Source organism: Agelaius tricolor, unplaced genomic scaffold (genome assembly GCF_023055355.1).
Source record: "Agelaius tricolor isolate 1412-34295 unplaced genomic scaffold, bAgeTri1.0.p SCAF_30, whole genome shotgun sequence".
In the NCBI taxonomy this organism is placed as follows: Eukaryota; Metazoa; Chordata; class Aves; order Passeriformes; family Icteridae; genus Agelaius; species Agelaius tricolor.
This window is the reverse complement of record NW_027269290.1, coordinates 6,398,389-6,416,474: the sequence shown is the minus strand read 5'-3', so window position 1 is coordinate 6,416,474 and position 18,086 is coordinate 6,398,389. Positions and strand designations below refer to the sequence as shown.

At 52.6% G+C, this 18,086-nt stretch overlaps 1 protein-coding gene across 6 annotated transcripts in view; it reads right to left on the bottom strand.

Moving 5' to 3' along the window:
* Window positions 1-12,067: 12,067 nt before the first annotated feature.
* Window positions 12,068-18,086, bottom strand: part of ANKS1A (ankyrin repeat and sterile alpha motif domain containing 1A) — a 74,543-nt gene continuing 68,524 nt past the window's right edge. For 4 of the 6 annotated variants that reach the window (XM_071450405.1, XM_071450403.1, XM_071450406.1 and 1 more), the window contains one exon: window positions 12,068-16,948. In XM_071450405.1, the coding sequence (XP_071306506.1) occupies window positions 16,829-16,948 (120 nt within the window). In that variant the 3' untranslated portion in view covers window positions 12,068-16,828. The remainder of the gene's footprint in view (window positions 16,949-18,086) is intronic. The other 2 variants (XM_071450401.1, XM_071450402.1) reach the window with 2 other exon arrangements.

The following is an 18,086-nucleotide window of genomic DNA, read 5'->3' as shown; positions in this document are numbered from 1 at the left end:
CCCCACCAGTGGGCATGTGCCATCCCACTGGGCACTGCTGCTGGAGGAAGCCAGCTCCAGTCTGTGCCAGGAGCTCCTGGCTACAAGAGCTCCTCCCAAGATGTTGAGTGGGACGGGGCTCTGGTCATTGCAGCCACATCCTGATCTGAAGCCATCACCAGTGGGGCTGCCACCACCCTCCTGTGAGTATCACATCAGCAGCTGTGCCACTGCTTTTCTTTCTGGGCTGGAATTTGCTGCAGAAACACAAGTCTCTTATGGCAGAGACTCCTAAGAGCAGAGTTAAAATGGAAACTCTGCTCTGGGTTACGCTGGCAGATCTCTGTGCCCGGCCTCCACACCTCGCACCCCGTCCTGTGATCCTTTATCATCACAACCAGAGGAAAACTGAACAGTCCTCCTTTTTTTTCTCTCTAACCTATCTTCTAAATCTGGAGACCGATCTCACGGCACGAGGGACAAGACCTTCAGCAATGTTGATTTATAACTGAGCTTCTAAATTGCAGGTTTACGCATTAGTATAAACACCCATAAACCAGCCTTAAATACACAGGGCCGTGTGTAATTAAAACGCCAAAACACCGAGCAGCCATGTGACAGCACGGGGGAAATGGACAAACTCCTCACTCGTGCCCAGACTGCCTCAGTGGGGACAGGTCTCTGGCCAAGCACTCCCAGTTAAACCAGTGCCTTGCTGGGAGGGGGGTCATGCCACAGGAGCCAAGGGGCTGACCCTCATGTCTCATTCCTCCAACGGGGTTATGAAGCACCACAGCAAAGCAGTGGGGTTGGAGCGAACTGCTGATGTCCAGGAATTCCCAAAAAAGCTGTGTAATCTTCCCAAAGCAGTGCTGGGTCCAGCAATTGGCGCTGCCCAGTCGAGCGGCCAAAGGGGCAGTGGTGGTGCCAGGGCTGCGCATGCCTTGGTGCCCCTCCAAGCACAGGGCTGTCCCCCAGGGAAAGTCGGGCAGATGGGGATTCCTGACATCACCCAGGCAGTCTGGAGGGAGCGCCACGAGTCACGCTGACATCACCTGCAGGACAGCCCAGCGCTCTGGCCCACAGGGCTGGCATGGATCCGTGCCTGGGAGCTGACTCCAAAACCCTTCACAGGCATTGGGACAGCCCTGCCAGCCCCAGCCCTGTCTGTGTGTGTGTGTGTGGTGGGGAAGGAGGTGGCAGGACTCTCCTCCCCGCTGCCTCCACTCCCCGTCGTGCACTTCTGGGCAAAATCCATTTGCTTTGGCTTCATGTAGGGCCAGAAGATTCGGCCCATTGTGCTGCGGCGCTGAAGAGCCGGCGAGGAATTGTCAGCCATGCTGAAACGGTTACATGGGGAGTCATGAAAATTTACTGCACCGCTCTCCGGTCCCTCGCCAAGAAATAAAAGCAAAAGATCACAACAGGCATTTTTTTAATTTGAAGCAAAATTAAAAAAAGAACGGATCTGCACTCAGAAAACAACAACCACATCCACAGATCAAAGCAGCTGTTCTCCTCTCATTCGGGGTTTTAAGAGGTTTCTGCAGCTACAGAGATGTTTACACAGGGAGAGAGATACATACATTGTGCTGTCTTGATGCTGCCTCTCCCCCCTTCATCTGGCAAAACATTCCCTGGGAGGCGATATGAGGTCATTCCTAGCCCCTGCCTTGTTTTCCTCAAGCTGCAAGGCTGCGGGGCAAGAGGCAATTCAGTTCCCATTAGCACACACACATTTGCACTTGGAACCCTCCCATGTACATTTTGCCTGGGGGGAGCTCGGGATGGACAGGGAACCAGCCCTTTGCCAGCTTGTTCCCAGAGGGAATTCCAGCAGCCCAGCTGCCCTGAGGGCCAGCGGCTTTGGCAAAGCCCCTGGGAAGGGACATGGAGCCGGGAGGTGGGCTGGCATCTTCTGCAGACCAGCATCTTCTGCAGACCAGCCGTAATGGTTCTGTGGCTTCCACCACTTTTACGACGAGAGGGGCTGAACGGCTCTGGGGAGCACTAATGGACTGTAAAAGGCTCTTTCCCCTCTGCCTCCTTGGCTCCAGCCCAATTCCAGCGGCAGTGAGCCCCACGCAGGGACGGAGGCCGTGGGAACGCGCCAGGGCAGCTCTGCCTGCACCTCTTGGCATCAGCACCTTGGTCCTGCTGCTCCGTGGGCAGCACCCGCCTTGGCAAGCAGAGGGGTTCTGGCTGTGAGCCAGCCTGCACTGCCTGTGCAAGTGATAAAAGCCTCCAGAAGGATTCTCCCCACCTCTAGCATGGATTTAATGCCATGTGCTAGGAACGAGCTGCATCTTCAGCTGTGCGTGCTTGTGTGATGCTGAGCCAAAAGCAGTTTCTGAGGCTGCACAAAAAGCTGCTGAGAAGCAAAAGTCCCCGAGGCCCTTAGGGCTTGCAGAAGCAGCTATTGAACCAGCAGGGATGCTGCAGGCAGAAGAGTGAACCAGATTTCCCTGTCCCTCCTGTCCATGAGAACCAGAATGCTGCCAGTCCAGAGCAGGACCCCCTCATCTCTGCTGGATCCAGCAGTTGGGGGGATGGATGCTGGTACCACATCCCCACCCTGAACACTGGAAGGTGCTGGCTCGAGAAAACAGCAGCCCAGACATTTCAATGCCCCAGCGAGGGCTGTGGTCTACAACTTGGAACAGAATAGACTATTTTTAAAAACCGAGAGGAAAACACAGTATTCCCAGTAACACGCCAACAGCCCAGGCTCACGCGGCTCAGCCGGTCCCCAGCACTCGTCCTCATTTCCCCAGCCTACAGTTTGATCCAGATGCCTCCAAGGTGGGTAAAAAAGCACCAGGTCCCACTAAATGACTGCCTGGCACCCTGTGACACCTTTTTTCCAGCGTCATGGGGCTTCCCAAAACGCTGCCTGCGAAAGCCCTTGTTTGTAATTCCCGGTTTGCAGCAGGAGAAGGTGACACACGCTGAGGTGAAGTGACTTAGCCCAGCGTCACCAGGAAGGTCAATGGCAACGCCAGGAATAGCCCCGTTCCCAGTTAACCACTAACCACACTTATCCCAGAATAAGGGTCCCTTTTTCCAGCTGAATTTATAACAGCTTTCCAAGTGACATAAGGTCTTACAGAAATAGGCAGGCTTTTATTCCAGAATAATTACTGGGAGATCGGACTGGAGCGTGTATAATTACACTGCCGGTGAGTCGGACCCTGTGCCGCTGGAACACAGCTTTTATCTCATCCTACTTTTCCACGAGCACATGTACGTCAGCTGGGAGATCTTCAGGATGTGGGTGGAGAAGGAAGGGGCTTTGGGTAGAAAGGAAAGTGATGTATCACTCTCTACAGCTCTGTTAATCACATTTCCCATAGAAGATGATAAAAGGTCTTCAGCTACTGAAGTCAAAAGGAGTCTTTGGGGGTGTGCTGGGTCACACCCCAGATGGACTCAGCAATGCTCAGTGCATCTGCTTTGAGTCAGACACAGCTTTGGAGCAGGTGGGGTTTTTAAAATACATTTTATGTCCCACACTAGTAAAATCAAGCTCAGAGTCCAGGTCGAGGCCTGAACACGTTTCTGACAAAAGCTGTGGGAACACATCATAGGAAAACATCCTTTGAAAGCAACCTCATCATTTATCAGGTGCTGCTGATGTGTCTGTGCATTGGCAAGAATGGTGACTCAAAGAACAGGGCTGTGGTGGGCTGGGGGGGCTGCTCTGCTGCCCACAGCCGTGACAAGGCAGGGGTTAACTGTGACACCACGGGAACTCCAGGACCCAGACACACATGTTTAAAAGTAGCACTTCTCTCCTTAAAATAGTTTATGGATCTTACTTGGGGATAAATCCAACACCCTGGAGCAGAAGGAGACCTATTAATTCCTGAGTTTTTTCACGCCGTAGTAAAGCAGCAGTTTTATTTGCCCGCCTTGTGTAAGATGTCAGTCATTTTCCCACTTGCATTTCCATCTACAATTTAACAAGGCAGCAGTTTATTTCCAGAAGCCCCGGCCAGACCCCAGCCAACTGCGTCAATATTTTGTTGCTTACACAAATGCCACCATTAAAGTCAATACTGCGTTCCGGGGGAGGCTTTTTCCCCTTTCTTTTTTGTTAGATGATACATGTAGAGCTCTGGAAATATGGGAGGGTGAGAGCAGCCTCTCTGAGCCTATACCTGGTGCGGAGGCACGGGCACACTGCTCAGGGCACTGACCTGACCAAAGGCATTTGCTAATTAATTCATTCTTCCAAGAGACTTAACTGCCTCTTGCCTTTGGAAACCAAGGCAAAAGCCGAGCCAAATCCAGAGCCTGTCAGAAAACACGGAGAGACCCTTATTGAGTGCAGAACACTCCAGAGGAGGGAGCTGGCTGGTGCCAGCTGCGGAGCCGACGGGGGCAGGCGTCCAACTCAAACCGGCCCCTTTGCTCTCCCGCTCGGCTCACCGGTGCCACTTTTGGGATGGAGGAAAGAGGCAGAGCTGGGCTGTGCCAGGGGCTCCCCACCTTCCTCAGCCTCCTCCTGCAGCTCTGCTTTGGGCTGTCCTCCCTGTGCTGCAGCAGGTCACCATGGGCTGGCCATGGCTGCTGGCTTGTTTCAGGGATGCTCCTGCAGCCCTCGCTGTCTTGTTGCCTTTGGCACGCTCTCCCAAAAACCCTCAGAGGTTTTCTGGTCCAGCATGAGCTCATCCCTCTGCCCGAGCCTCCCCGTGCATGGGGCTCTCAGGGCACCCCCAGCACCTCCCTGAATCCACACTCCCAAAAGCTGGGGGGTTCTAACCCTACACATGGCTAAAACATCTGATAAAATCCCAAAGGGAACAAGGAGAGCCCAAAGAACAAGGGGCTGACAGCCCAACCGGCTGGGGAAGCCCTGCAGGATCTCCTTCCTAATTCCTGCATCAGACCACTTTTGCATGAGAACAGAGCGGCCTTAGTGTGTCAACAAGCCCTAAACGCCCGAGGGCAGCTGGAAGTGAGATGACATTATTTTTTTTATTTAAAACGGACTTCTTAACCTACAGGAAAGTAAATGTTCTTCTAGGATGGCCAAGAAAACCACACTGGGATTTTCCAAATGGGCATGACTGACTGTTTATGAGCAGAGGCTTCCAAAGGCAGGAATAAATGGCTTGCTCTCAGCAGGTTTTCCTTTCTATATTTACCCTCACCTGAAATGAACATTATTGCACACTGCAACACTTATTCCCTCTGATCAGGGGAGCGGGTGAAGAACTAACCAGCCGCAACATGTCAAATAAATTGTTAATCTGGTGTTTGCACGGGCAGGGGGAGGAGGGAGTCCCCTGGGTTTGGGGCAGGCCCCAGGTCCTGCTTACAGCTCCCATCCCAGCTCTGCAGGAATGCTTTGCCTGCCTGCTGCTGCTCCTGGCTGCTGGCAGCTGGAGCCGGGCCCTTCGTGGAGCTGATCCATTGGTCCCTGAGAGGTTTCCAGCCCTGTGGCACTCAAGCAATCCTGATCACTGGCAGCTGGTGCAAAGAGGTGGCATCTGGTGCAAGGACCTGCCCAAGGGTGCATGAGAAGACTTCTGAACAGCAAGAAGTGCACCCAGATGGCAGGTGAAGGTTCAAGCATTAGATAACCCTCTCCAAAGCACTGGGCTTTGCCATCCATCTCCACAAGTTCCAGGTTTCTCTGGCTGTTTCTCCGCCTGTTCTCAAGGTGGGAAGTGCCTGTGGATGCAAAGGGGTGGTGCCTCCCAGGGACAGGTCCCCCACAGGCACAAACTGCCCTGCTGATGCCCAACTCGGCCATACCAGACCTAGACATTTCCTTGATAAGGGGCTGGGGGCTGAGCCATTGTGAACCAAACCTCACCATGAGGCTGGTCACTCAGCTGTAAAATCTCTCCTAATCCCAGCCCTGGGGAAAGGAGAGGACAGGGAGATCACCTGCCTCTCCAGGACGTCGCCCACATCACATGGCTCCCTGGGTCACGCTCACACCCACCACCACCACCTTCAAATCTGGGCTTGACCTCCAATTTACCTTGCAGTTCACTAATTGTGCCATCCCCTCTGGCACGCCAGCTGGAAAAGGGGTTCCCATCACCCCAGGAGGAACAGGGGGATTAATCCTCCATGGCAGTGGGGGAAGTTGATCAGTCATTAGTGCCTGCAGGAGCCAGAGGCACTTGGATGTGGGCAGCAGGGATGAAACAGCCTTGTTGTGCTCACAAGGCTTCCATGTACTCATGCCAGACAGGACCTGGCTTTTATTTTCCCAGCTCAAACTTTTTACTTTTGGAAAAGTCTCTCCTTGTCAGAATAGCTGAGCAAACCCTTCCCCAGCCAGCCATTCCAAGAGAATTTGTGTTAATGCAGATTAACGAACATAAAGCAATCTAGATAAACCGCATTAAGCCAAAAACACCTTTGAACTTTTTTTTTTTTTTTTTTTTTTTGGATCACAATTCCTCCCCGAGCGCTGTGTGTGGTTTGGGCCTCCCTGTACCTTCAGCTTCCCCAGAGCCGAGCTCTCCACCAAGCCACAATTTAGTCAAGTCAGCAAATACGAAGATTATCCAGAGCCAGGGGCACCAGCAGCAAGCCAGTGCTTTGCACGAGGAGCCCAAACCCAGTTTTGGGTGTGGGGGTGTCCAGTGGGGTGAGGTGGCACGAGAAGCCTCTCCCCAGCTCCATGCACAACTCCCAGTCACGATGCTTGGGCTGTGGCCAGGCTGCCCAGGTGACCATGAGCCAAACCCCTCCAAGCCTCAGTTTACCCAGCACCAACCCCTCCTCTAAGCACACAGAGATGACAGATGGGTCTGGAACACCCCGAGACTGGGCACTGCCCACAGGAGGCTGGACAGGACAAGGGCTGGTTTGCTCCAGGTGGCTGCTCCCTGTAGCTCAGACACGTCCACTGTGACTGTGGTGGCAAAGGCAGCTCATGCAGATGGGATGTCTCACAGGAAAGGTCACGCACCACCTGAGGAGTAGGGAATTGACAGACACCACAGCTGCTGGTGGAGCATTGGTGTGTTCTGGGCACAAACACACCTTGCATGCCCCTGCCAGAGGTACTCACTTCTCCAGAGCACTCCCAACCAAAATCAGGGACTGCGGCAAACCCGGCGCCAAGACATCCTCTCACCTGGACAAGGTGTAAAATACCCTTCACACGCTTGCTGGGACACTGGGAGCTCCTCAGGATCCAGCGTCTGCCCACGTATTTGCACCAGCATCCAGCACGGGAACAATCCAAACCTTGTCTGGCGCCCAGGAGCTCCTGCAAAAATAGCTTTCCTGGTGAACTGGGCAGAGGAAAACTCCAGTCTTCCCCTGCTCTCCCCTCCACACCCTCCCAAAACACCTGCTAACACTTTCTGCCCTCCACCCTCGTTGCCTTCCCCCTGTAAGGCCAATTTCCAACAGCCACAGATGCAGCTGCAAGGCTCCCAGTTGCCTCCCGTTTTGGAAGCGAGGGCTGTGACACCGCCAGGGCTCTGCCTCTCCTGTGGGGATGGGGTTTGGGGTTTCACAGAGAGCCTTCTGCGGCTGCTCAGCTCACAGCTCGGGGCACTGTGCCTCACTCCCAGGTGATTTGGATCGGGATACACCAGGAAGTTTGCTTTCACCTCCTCTGTCGGCGCGTGGGCGTGCAAACAGTGACCAGCTTCTCCGCCGCTTCGACTCCTTTAAATGGGGACTTTCATATTCATCAGGCTTGGAAAAACATTGCCATCTTTTAAACAAAAAATCCATTTCCCCTTCCACGGGGAAGGTATTTCTGTTTGCACTGGCAGGCTCTCCCCCTCGCCGCGCCCAGCACGGTCACGACGGCTGGGCTGCAAAAGTGCGGCCGTTCCACAGGTGAGGAAGGTCCAGTCATGGAGCTCTCTCTGCTCCTGCCAGGAAAATGGGAGCCTTCTTGGAAAGCTGAGCCCTCTGCACCAGGCTGGGTTTAATTTCTTGGGGAATTTGCCTCAAGCAGGGCAGAGGAGACCTGTGTGGGCTCTCCACAGCTCCTCACTTATGAGGCAGATTGGCAGCCCAAATGGTCCTTTTCCAATGTGGTCACCAGGGTTACAAATTTCTGGCGTGATAAAAGGGCAAATTGGAAATCTCCCTATGGAGTTTGCTGCCTAACACTCCAAGTGCTCACCCTAAAAGACTCAAAATCCCAATTTCTTCTGTTGGGATTTCAGCTAGATGGCTTGGCTAAAATAAATGAGATTAATCTAATCAGAGAGATAGATGGAGCACATTAAAACAGTAAATTAAAAGAACCCACCCAGACCAATTACCAGTGCTCCTGAGGTCCTCTGCCTTTGTGGCAAGTTAAACCCACTCAGGAATTAGATTGCCTTGCAGAAAACTGCAGGAAATGCATTAAAAATACATTCTTCAATTACAATCCTTCATGTCACCAGTCACATGGGAAAGGAAATTAATGCAGGGGAAATGCATATATATTTAAATACAATTGCCTCCTCTGGGATCAGGATTTATGGGATGGAAGCAACGGGCCCTGCTCTGAAACAGAGACAAGAGCAAAGTGCAGTCCCCCCAGGAGCTGTGCTGTTCTACTCTCTATAAATGCTGTTTGCCCATCCTCAGCTTCCTCACGTGAAGCTAAGGATCAGAAAAGGGCAGGAGCTGGGTCTGGCACTGCACGAAAATGCACCAGGAGCACTGAGGGAAATTCCCTGTCCCTGCCCTGTGGCCCTGAGGGCTCTGTAATCCCTGAGTGCCTCAGGCCAGCAGCTGTCATGGATGCTGAGGAAATAAATTAAGAGGGGGGAAAAAATGCTGGGAGGGAGAAAAAAGGCAAATTGTTTATTGGCATACAAGGAGCCTCATCCCAGCGTTTGTGGGTTTGCCCTTCGGAAGGTTTAACCCCAATCCCAGAGAAGTGCAGGAGAGGTTACAGCAGGTGACCGGAGTCAAGCCACCAGAAAGGAAAAGGGACAAACTCAGAGGAACGAGGGAGCAGGAAGGATGCTGCGGGAACGAGGGAGCAGGAAGGATGCTGCGGGAACCAAGGAGCAGGAAGGATGCTGCGGGAATGGGGGAGCAGGAAGGATGCTGCGGGAACCAAGGAGCGGGAAGGATGCTGCGGGAATGAGGGAGCAGGAAGGATGCTGAGGGAACGGGGGAGCAGGAAGGATGCTGCGGGAACGGGGGAGCAGGAAGGATGCTGCGGGAACCAGGGAACAGGAAGGATGCTGCGGGAACGGGGGAGCAGGAAGGATGCTGCGGGAACGGGGGAGCAGGAAGGATGCTGCGGGAACGGGGGAGCAGGAAGGATGCTGCGGGAACCAAGGAGCAGGAAGGATGCTGCGGCGGCTGCACGGTTGGAAGCGCTCCCTGCAGCTCCCGCTGCCGCTCCCCGACAGCTCCGGGGCCGCCCCCTCAGCCGAGCCCCGGGATGGCAGGGCCGGGATGCAATGGCAGGGCTGGGATGGCCGGGATGCGATGTCAGATCCCGGCTCTCGCCGCCGCGGCCGCCCCTCAGCGCGGCGCCGGGACGCGCCTCACACCGGGGCCGCTGCCCCCCTCGCTCCCCCCCTCCGCCCGTAATGGGAGCGCCCCGCCGCCCCACCTCGACACGGCGCCTGGCGCGGCCCATTGGCGGAGCAGGGGAGTCCCGGCCCGCCGGGCCCGAAGGCGGCTTTGGGAGTGGTGGGCGCGGGACCCCGGGGCTGGGGCAGTGCCGGTGTTGGTTCGCTCCGTGCCCGGTGTTGGTTCGCTCCGTGCCCGGTGTTGGTTCGCTCCGTGCCCGGTGTTCGTTCAGCGAGGCGCCGCTCCGGGCCGGCACTAGGGGTCAGCCCCGCGCCGGGGATCGCGGGGACGGGAGGGCGGCGGGTCCGCTCGCAGCCGCAGCGGGTGATTTGTCTGTACACAAACCTGCACGTTTTCACTCAAAAGCTGCTCAGTAAATGATTTTAAACCCCTTTTCCGCTCGAGGCTGTGGTTCGCGTTCCTTCCCTTACATTTATCCTGTTTTTCTGCAGCCAAGCCTGCACCGGTTCTCTCCTGCAGCCAGCTATGGGCAGTCACTGGTGACAATTCCACACTGACCATTGGGTGTGAAATTGTCCTTAGAGGGACTTTGGATTGCCAGGGGTGGGCTTCTCCCACACAGGTCTGTGTGAATATAAATATAAATATAAATATAAATATAAATATAAATATAAATAAATATGTATCGCTATATTCAGGCTTGGCTTTTCTCTGTCTCATAGCAAAAAAAGTGTGAGAATGGGGATGGAAGTGGGTTTGGGTCTGACTGAAGTACCACCAAGAAAAGATGGCTCCTAGAATAAGCAAAAAAAGTTGGAGCATGTTTTATTTATTCATTGCTTCATGATTTACTAAGAAGTTCTTAAATCTGATGAGTGTCAGAGTCACTAATAGTGAGCATGAGTCACTAATGTGGAGGGATTTAGAGGCTCCGGCTGTGTAAGCTGTGATTGTGACATGAACAAAGCAGACTCTGCGGAGGAGCTCTCCTCGGAGGCGTTGGTGTCTCAGCTGCAGAGCTCTTTAAGCGACCGTCTCTGCACCTTCTGCAGAGGATCTGGCCAGACTTTGTCCCCTGCACACACAATTCACTGATGTGGCTTTTTCCTGCATGAAAGAAATTGGATGTTTGACGAACCGAAAGCAAACCTGATCCTGAAGTGCTCTCAGGTGCCACACAGTGTCACCTGGGTTCCTGTGCTGGATTCTGGTTTATCTGCATCCCTCCAGAGCGTTCCTGGTTCCTACAGCAGCCTCCTGTGATAGGGCTGCCCCTGATCTGCTCCTGGCTGCCTGAGGAAGCTTCTCTCACAGGAGATTTCTGTTGATTGACCAATTATTTTTTGTTTTCATACTTTTCATCCCTACAGGGCAGTGGATTCATTCCCTCCTCAGCCTTTTAATTTTCCTCCATGGACAATATTCTCAAAAAGATTTCCCAAAGGGCCTTGGTTCCATTCAGGAGAAGCTGCTGGAAGTTTGGTGAGGGTTTGGAAGTGCAATCAACAACAGGCAAGAGTTTGGGAATTCTCAGGAAGGAACTTCTCCCAGCTGCAAGCTGAATTATTTCTGATCACATTCTCCACGTACCAGGCAGGGGTGGAATCCATTCTCCTCCAGTTTCTCAGATCTTGCCTCAGCTTGTAAAAATTCATCCAACAACTCCACCGAGGCCAGCAGGAGATGACCCTTGGCACATCAGGATCTGAATAAACCTCTCAACTAGAAAAAGTAGCAGTCTTTTTTCCTCAAAAACCTGTCACTATTTGGTGGGGAAGGCAAGGGGCTGTGGAGCTCACTGAGCTGCAGAGCAAACCAGGCTTTTTAACTCACAGTTAAAAACTCACAGATTCTGCCTGGGGCCTGTAACCTCTGCTGAGGTGTCAGTCCCAGCCAGGGCTGTGGCTGTGAGGGATAAAACCTCACGGTGCTTCAAACCATTAAACCAGCTCAGTGTATTTCATGCCAGCCTGAAAACCTGACTTGCCTTGTTATTAGAAATGGAACATATGGTATAAATTTAACAATCCCTGGTGTATTTAGCATTTCACATCAGTCAGATTTTACTTGACACGAAAATCTGAACTTTAACCTGTATTTAAATGTCTGGATTTCTTGCTCTAATTTTACATACTCAAATGTCCTAGTTCCTGGCAAGCCCCAGGTCTTTGCTGGGTAAATGTTCTGAACCATGGCTGCCCAAATGGGTACTGGTGTCACAGGAACCACTCGTTGCTGTGCTGCAAAAAAAGATTTCAGTGGCTATCCCCAGGACATGACAGCCCCCAGGGACACAATCCTTGCAGATGTACTTTAGTGGGGTAAAAATGTGCCTTTCTAACCCTCCATCACGTGTAGGATACACCCACAATGGCTGCAGACCCTCGTGCTGTCTTTAACAGAACATTTGGATGTGATTTTACGCATAAATTAGACCCAAAATAATAATATTCAATGTTTGGGTCATTATGACTGACTGCAGAAAAAGCAGCTTCAAGCAAAGCTCCCAAACCCCCCAGGCAGTGCCTGCAGGATGAGAACTGCCCTGCTTTGACACAGACCCCAGCAGGACTTGGGCACAACACTGGGGCCACACACAGGAGCACACACGTGTGTCTAAGGTTGTTTATTAATTCGGTCTGTTCTAAGTTGTACAATTATGAAAACAACAAAACGACTGCTGGAAGCCCAGGAATATTTACAATCTCGCCTTGTTGTAGTGAGGTCAGTCTATGTTGTTGCACAGATTGGTTATGTTTGGTACCACAAGATGTTTAAAATTCAGACAAATTTGAACAGATTAACAATTGTATATACAGGAAATAAAAGGAAATTCAAGTATCAAAATACAGACAGATTAAATAACATTTGTATTACAAATCAGCCCCACTGCCATACATCACAATTAGCAAAAATGTCCACATTGCAAACTGAACTCGACTGTCTCTGCCCTGTCAGGGAATCCCAGGTTATTCTTCTGTGGGTAAGAAAAATGTCTGAGCTGGGTTGACTTAGCGAGAACAGCACAGGTACTTTTCTTTTGGGAAATCAAATTTAAGGTAATTCCAATGAGAGATCTAAAAGGGAGACCTTTCCAACACGGCAGCGTTGTGAGCGCTGTGCCAGCTCCAAAACAGGATCTGAGCAGAGCCAGGGAAATGCTGCTGCTGGAAACTTCTGAGGTGGGTGGAAGGAGCATTAAAGCATTGGCTCCACCTCAGCTGCACACAGAACGGGACGAGTTCGGGGCTTTTTGGCATCTGCTCTGTGTCTCAGCAGCCTCCTGAAGGTACAGACTTCACTGAAGGTACAGCCTGGAAGGTGCTGCATCTTCTCCCTGGGAGGGGGGACAGGTGTGTACCCCAAAAAAGTTGCATAATTTCTTCTAAAAAGAACAATCCCAAAGCAAGTTTAAAGTCAGTTGAACAGCTAAGGTTAGTGCTGTTTTTTTTTTTTTTTTCTTTGTAAACACAAAATTAAAAAAAGGATAAAGCATCTTCAATTTGAAAAAAAAAATCATCCCCTCCTATAAAAAGAAAGACAAAACTTGGCAACTCTGTTTGCCAGCCGTGAGTGAGGGCTCAGCCCACAAACCAAAGTCTGTGAAACACAATCTGTCTTTAAAGAGAGGAACAGAAGAACCCCAGCTCCTCCCGGGCAGGTAATACAGCAGATGCAGTTGGATGCAATGTCATGTTCAGCACCAGAAATCTGGGGCAGTTTCCTCCAGATAGCACAAAACCCTGCAGGGAGGAAGAGCCCAAATACTGCACAGTGGGTGGGTGAGGGTGGCCAGGAGCCAACGACTGGCACAGCCAAGGGTCAGTCTCCAGCACTGAGACCCTACCACACTGAACTGCCAAAACAACTGCTCTGTGAGAAAGGGGAGAAAGGGAGTGCCTGGCTAAAGAATGGATCACTAAAGACAACCACAGGTTTACACGTGGGGCTGGAATGGACCACCAGGGTCACCGAGCCCAGTGCCTGAAGATTGGAGTCTTCATCACCACGTTACCTCCAAGCCAACCTCCAAAAAAGCTCACGTGTCAGAAAGGAAAGGTGTCCCTCCTCCCAAGCAGAGGTTCAATTTGCAATCTCACCAAAGACTTGTTGCCAACACACCAAATATTTACACTTACACCAGTATGAATTGCAACATGTGCATAACAAGGAATGTTAAGTTTCCTAAATTCATTGACTTAACCCAAAATCTCCACTCCCCCTTCCCAATTCTTTACAGGTCTGTGCCCTTGGGATTATGGTTCACTTCCCTCCCAGCCTCACTGGTGAGAGAGACTAAAGGAAATCCTGACAATACAGCAGCAAGTGGAGTTAAACAGGAATTACTGGGCACAGGGTTCTCGTGCAGCAGCAGGTCCCACAGCCCCGACAGGGCCTGATGAGATCACGACAGACGCACTGCGCTGCATTCTGCATCTGAAGAATTCAAATCACAACCATTTTGACATTCTCCCCAGAGGGGAACAGTCTGAAAACACGTCAGTCACAGCCCAAACCGCTGTGAAACGCTCTGGAATTCAGAATAAAAGCAAGCACACAACACCTTTGAGGTGGTGTCTTTGGGGACACTGGGCTCAGACAGGGCCAAGCCACCCTCAGGCTGATGTGGTTTGTCCTTGGGGATGGACTGGTTCAGTGTAATGCCCAAAATTTAACTCCTTATTTGTTCATCTTCTGAAATGGTTGCGCTAATTAAATAATGAGCTAGTATCAAAAAAGTGCTAAATCACAATTGAATATACTTAAAAAAACCGCAACCCTTCAGGGCATAACTGCATTTAAAAACAAGACAGGTGCACAGAGGCTGGAGCAGGGGTCGTCCCCAGGAATTCAGTGCGGAAATGGGAAGAAATGGGGTCCTTGCCATAGAAATGTCAAGTATTGCAACACGACAGTTCGGGGGGTAAGGAAGCTTTGTACCATCAGGGGTGTTGGCCACAGCTGATCTGGGGTGAAAGATCCTTCGCAGATTCTTTTCCTCAAGTTACTTCCATTTGCTACAAAAGCGCGGAGTGGCTTGGAGAACAGGATGCAGACTTACCCTGCCGGGTTCTCACACAGGAGAAAGCGATCTCCAGGAATGTGGCGTTCTCTCCTGCTCACCCAGAGCTGAAGCAGAGTAAGTACCATCAGAAATGTGCACACCACGCCCCTGCTAAGACTTTCTATCGTGCTCCTCACCGGACTGCAGGATTCTCAGCAAATAAAAATCTGTTGGTTTTCTTTTTTTTTTCTCCTCACCGAAAGGCTGCAGCACTACATTGAAACCATGAACCGGATTTGCTCTGTGTCTCTTTGTTAAAAAACAAACGGGTCGAAAGACGTTTTTTGTCTCAAACTAGGAAAGGCGACATCGCTCCTGGCCTCCGAGTCTGGAGTTTTCCTTTGCTAGGAAAGGAGATGAGCAGCTTTCCTCGGCGGAGCCTGGGTCCCTTCCCACCCTGTGCTCTAGCAGCCCTCACCGAGCAGCCACGCACCCACTCTGAGGCAGCCACCCGTGCCAGAGGGAGATGATCTTCATGTCAGGAGGCCACTGCGTCCCAGGTCTCTGCCCCAGTACTACATCCCGTGGTAGGAGACGGCTGCCCGGAGCTCAGCTTCGCAGAGGCAAACAGAAAGGAAGATAATGGAATGAATTTCCGAGTCACACAAAAACACGAGCTGGGAAAGGCCGGGCGAACGGCCTGGAGATGGGACACAAAAACCGTCAGGGTACGGACACAGAGCGGCAGTGGTTTGGTTTGGGAAGGGCTGCCTGTGATCCCTGCTGGGTTTGGTCACCCTAAGAAAGGCACATGCTCTCCTGACCCGGATTTAGGGGGTGCAGAGGGACCTGCCCTTCCCAGCTGAGAGCAGGGGGAGGTGAAGAGCTCAGAGCCTCTGACACTGGGGGAATGTGTGGCAGCTGAACACCTACACATGGAAACTGCTCTGCCACCCACACCAGGGAGTGAGTTTCTCTTAAAGGGACACAGAAACCTTCAGGGCACTCTTAGAACTTGGAAAAGTGCTGATGGAACCCAAACCCAACCTCCTGGAGCACCTCAGGCACAGCAATGTTCTGCTGTCCACAAGGCCTGGGCTGGCAGGGTGGCACTGCAGGCCCTGGGCAGTGCTGACTCTGTGTCAGGGACTCTGTGGCATTTTACATGTATGTGCTAGACAGCTTTCCTTAGTTTTTTTTGCTTTAAGACAACATTTTTACTTTTAGTCCTCTCACTGGGTTCCCACTGGCTGAGCCCTCAGTTTGAGGTCAGTTTGCCATTAAGTCACAAATGACTTGGGAGATCAAACTCATTCCTGAGAAAGAGCTAAAATAAGGACTTTGAAACATCAGATTTCTTTGCAGTTGAGGGGAAATGGAAGATCTGAGGCAGCAGCTCCAAAGCCACAGCAAAACTCAGACAAGCTGCTACTGGGTCCTAACACCAGGGGCAAATAACCCAGGGCTGCTCCCTGACCTCTCCTCACTGATGCTGCTTGTGGTGCCCAGCTGACACCTCCCCTCCCCAGCCCGGGGCTAACAACAACAACATGTGCCTTTGGAAGCTTAACCACAGGCTGCCACGTGAGAACTACACCCAGCTCTCACGAGAAGTCTGGTGAGTGTAAACACAAGGACTATGAGAGAAAGAACGACCTACAAAGGACTGAAATGCATGCAACCAAACCCCCCCTCATGTTCAGAGGGGACAGAGCTCACAGTGGGAACGATCACACCTGGCCCAAACCAACGCTCCCCCACCACCCAGAGCAAGTTCTGCACTGCGGGCAAGGGTGGCTGTGAGGAAATGGAAGTGCCCGTGTGTTATTTGCAGAGAGCATCACAGTGGTTAGTGTCGGTTCGACTGGCAGGAAGGAGAGGTGAGTTCACTGAACAGTACACAGCCGTGGCTCAGTCGGGAAGAGGAGGATCTAGGAGGAGGGAGTGTGTGCACCGTAGAGACAAGAGGTCTCCATCAGTCCAAAGACAAGGTGAGATAGAATAAAAAAAAAAAAGGCCTGGGGAGTATCACATTGCCCCCAGGGATTCACAGTGCCAGAGCGAGGGGGGAAGACGTGAAAACGGTGGGCGGCTTTCCTGGATCCACATCTCCGACTGCCAGCCTGCCCTCTCTGCTCCTCCCGCCTGGCGGGCAGCTACAGCGTTACCCTTGTTTCCGAGAAAGGAGATTCACAGTGTTCAGCAGGTACAAAAGCCGGTTTAGTCTACAGTCTCCTAAGTGCTGCTGCCTTGGACGTGGTGCCTAGGCGGGCTCAGGGCGAGCAGCTGGAGGAAGAGGGAGTTTAGAAGAGCAGACAGATCAGATCGCAAAGGCACGGTTAGACGGGGCGGACGCGGGCGGTTGCTTTAGAAGATAGTGGTCTCATACTTAGTGCTGAGGGTCCGCTTGGAGTCCTGCTTGGGGTCCACGACCCAGGAGACACTGGCATGAGACTGGGAGTCTTGGTCCACTTCAGGAGGATCCAGCTAGAAAATAAGGAGAGAAAGGGCATCTTAGGACACCCGTGCTTCTGGGACAGAACGAGCGGGGACTCAAAGCACAGAGTGCCTGCCTGCCTATTGCCCGTCCCAAAAATGTGCACGTGTGCAAGGAAGCAGCTCTTGCTGGGGGAGGCATTTGAGTCCTTCACAGCTAAAATGTGTCTGGCCACGTCAGTCTCAACCCAGCACCCCAAGATGACTCCCTGCATTAGGCTGTGAGTCCCTGTCACCATCAGCGACAGCTTTGCTCATCTCAAACAAGCATGAAAAACGGAGCGCTACAGAAATGGGACGGAGGGAGACAGCTCCTGGCAGGTGAGCTCCCACGTGATTCACCCTCCTGACCAAGCACGGCTCTTTCCTCTTGTCCTGCTAAATCAGGGTGCCACGGGGAAGTTACCACCCCAGCAGGAGCAGCGGGGTTAGCTGAGAGCTGCCACACTGCATCAGCAGGGGCGGGAGGGAGCAGCGGATCCCTGGGGTTCATCCAAACCCCTGGTGTGGGCCAGAATGAACATGGGGATGAACAACAACGAGGCAGGACACGGGGGCACAGCAGGAGATAGAGGAAGTGGGGAGGCAGCCCGGGTCGGTTTGGAATGGAGGATGGCAGGAAGAAGGGTAAAGACCTTCGCTCCAGGACTAACAGACTGCAGCGGCAGGTAGGAGGGGCGGTGAGTTGTACAGGTGTGACAGTAACAACAGCGGGTGTCGGGAGGGAGCGGCACCTGAGCGGGGGGAGCAAGCAGAACACAGACAAAAGGAGACATTAAAGGAAGGCAGTGGCTTTGTGCAGCAGTCCCTGCTCCTCAGCAGCTCCACTCTTGGCTGGTTTTGGCTATGGGGAATCCCATACTGCAGCTCACCTACGTATCTCACTGCAGCTCTGCAGGGTTTGCAGAAGCTTCTGCTGGACCCAGCAGGGCACTAAAGCCCCATCCCACCTGGGCTATTTCCACCTCTGCCTGCCCTTCTGCTACCAGGAGAAGCCCCAGCCCCACAGCAGAAGTGACACAGGCACAGACCTGCAGTGCCAGCAGCAGGACAGGCACCTGGACCCTGTCTGGGCTCCCCCCACCACCCAGGGGAGGTGTAGGGGTGTGGTGCCCACCAGAACCCCCAG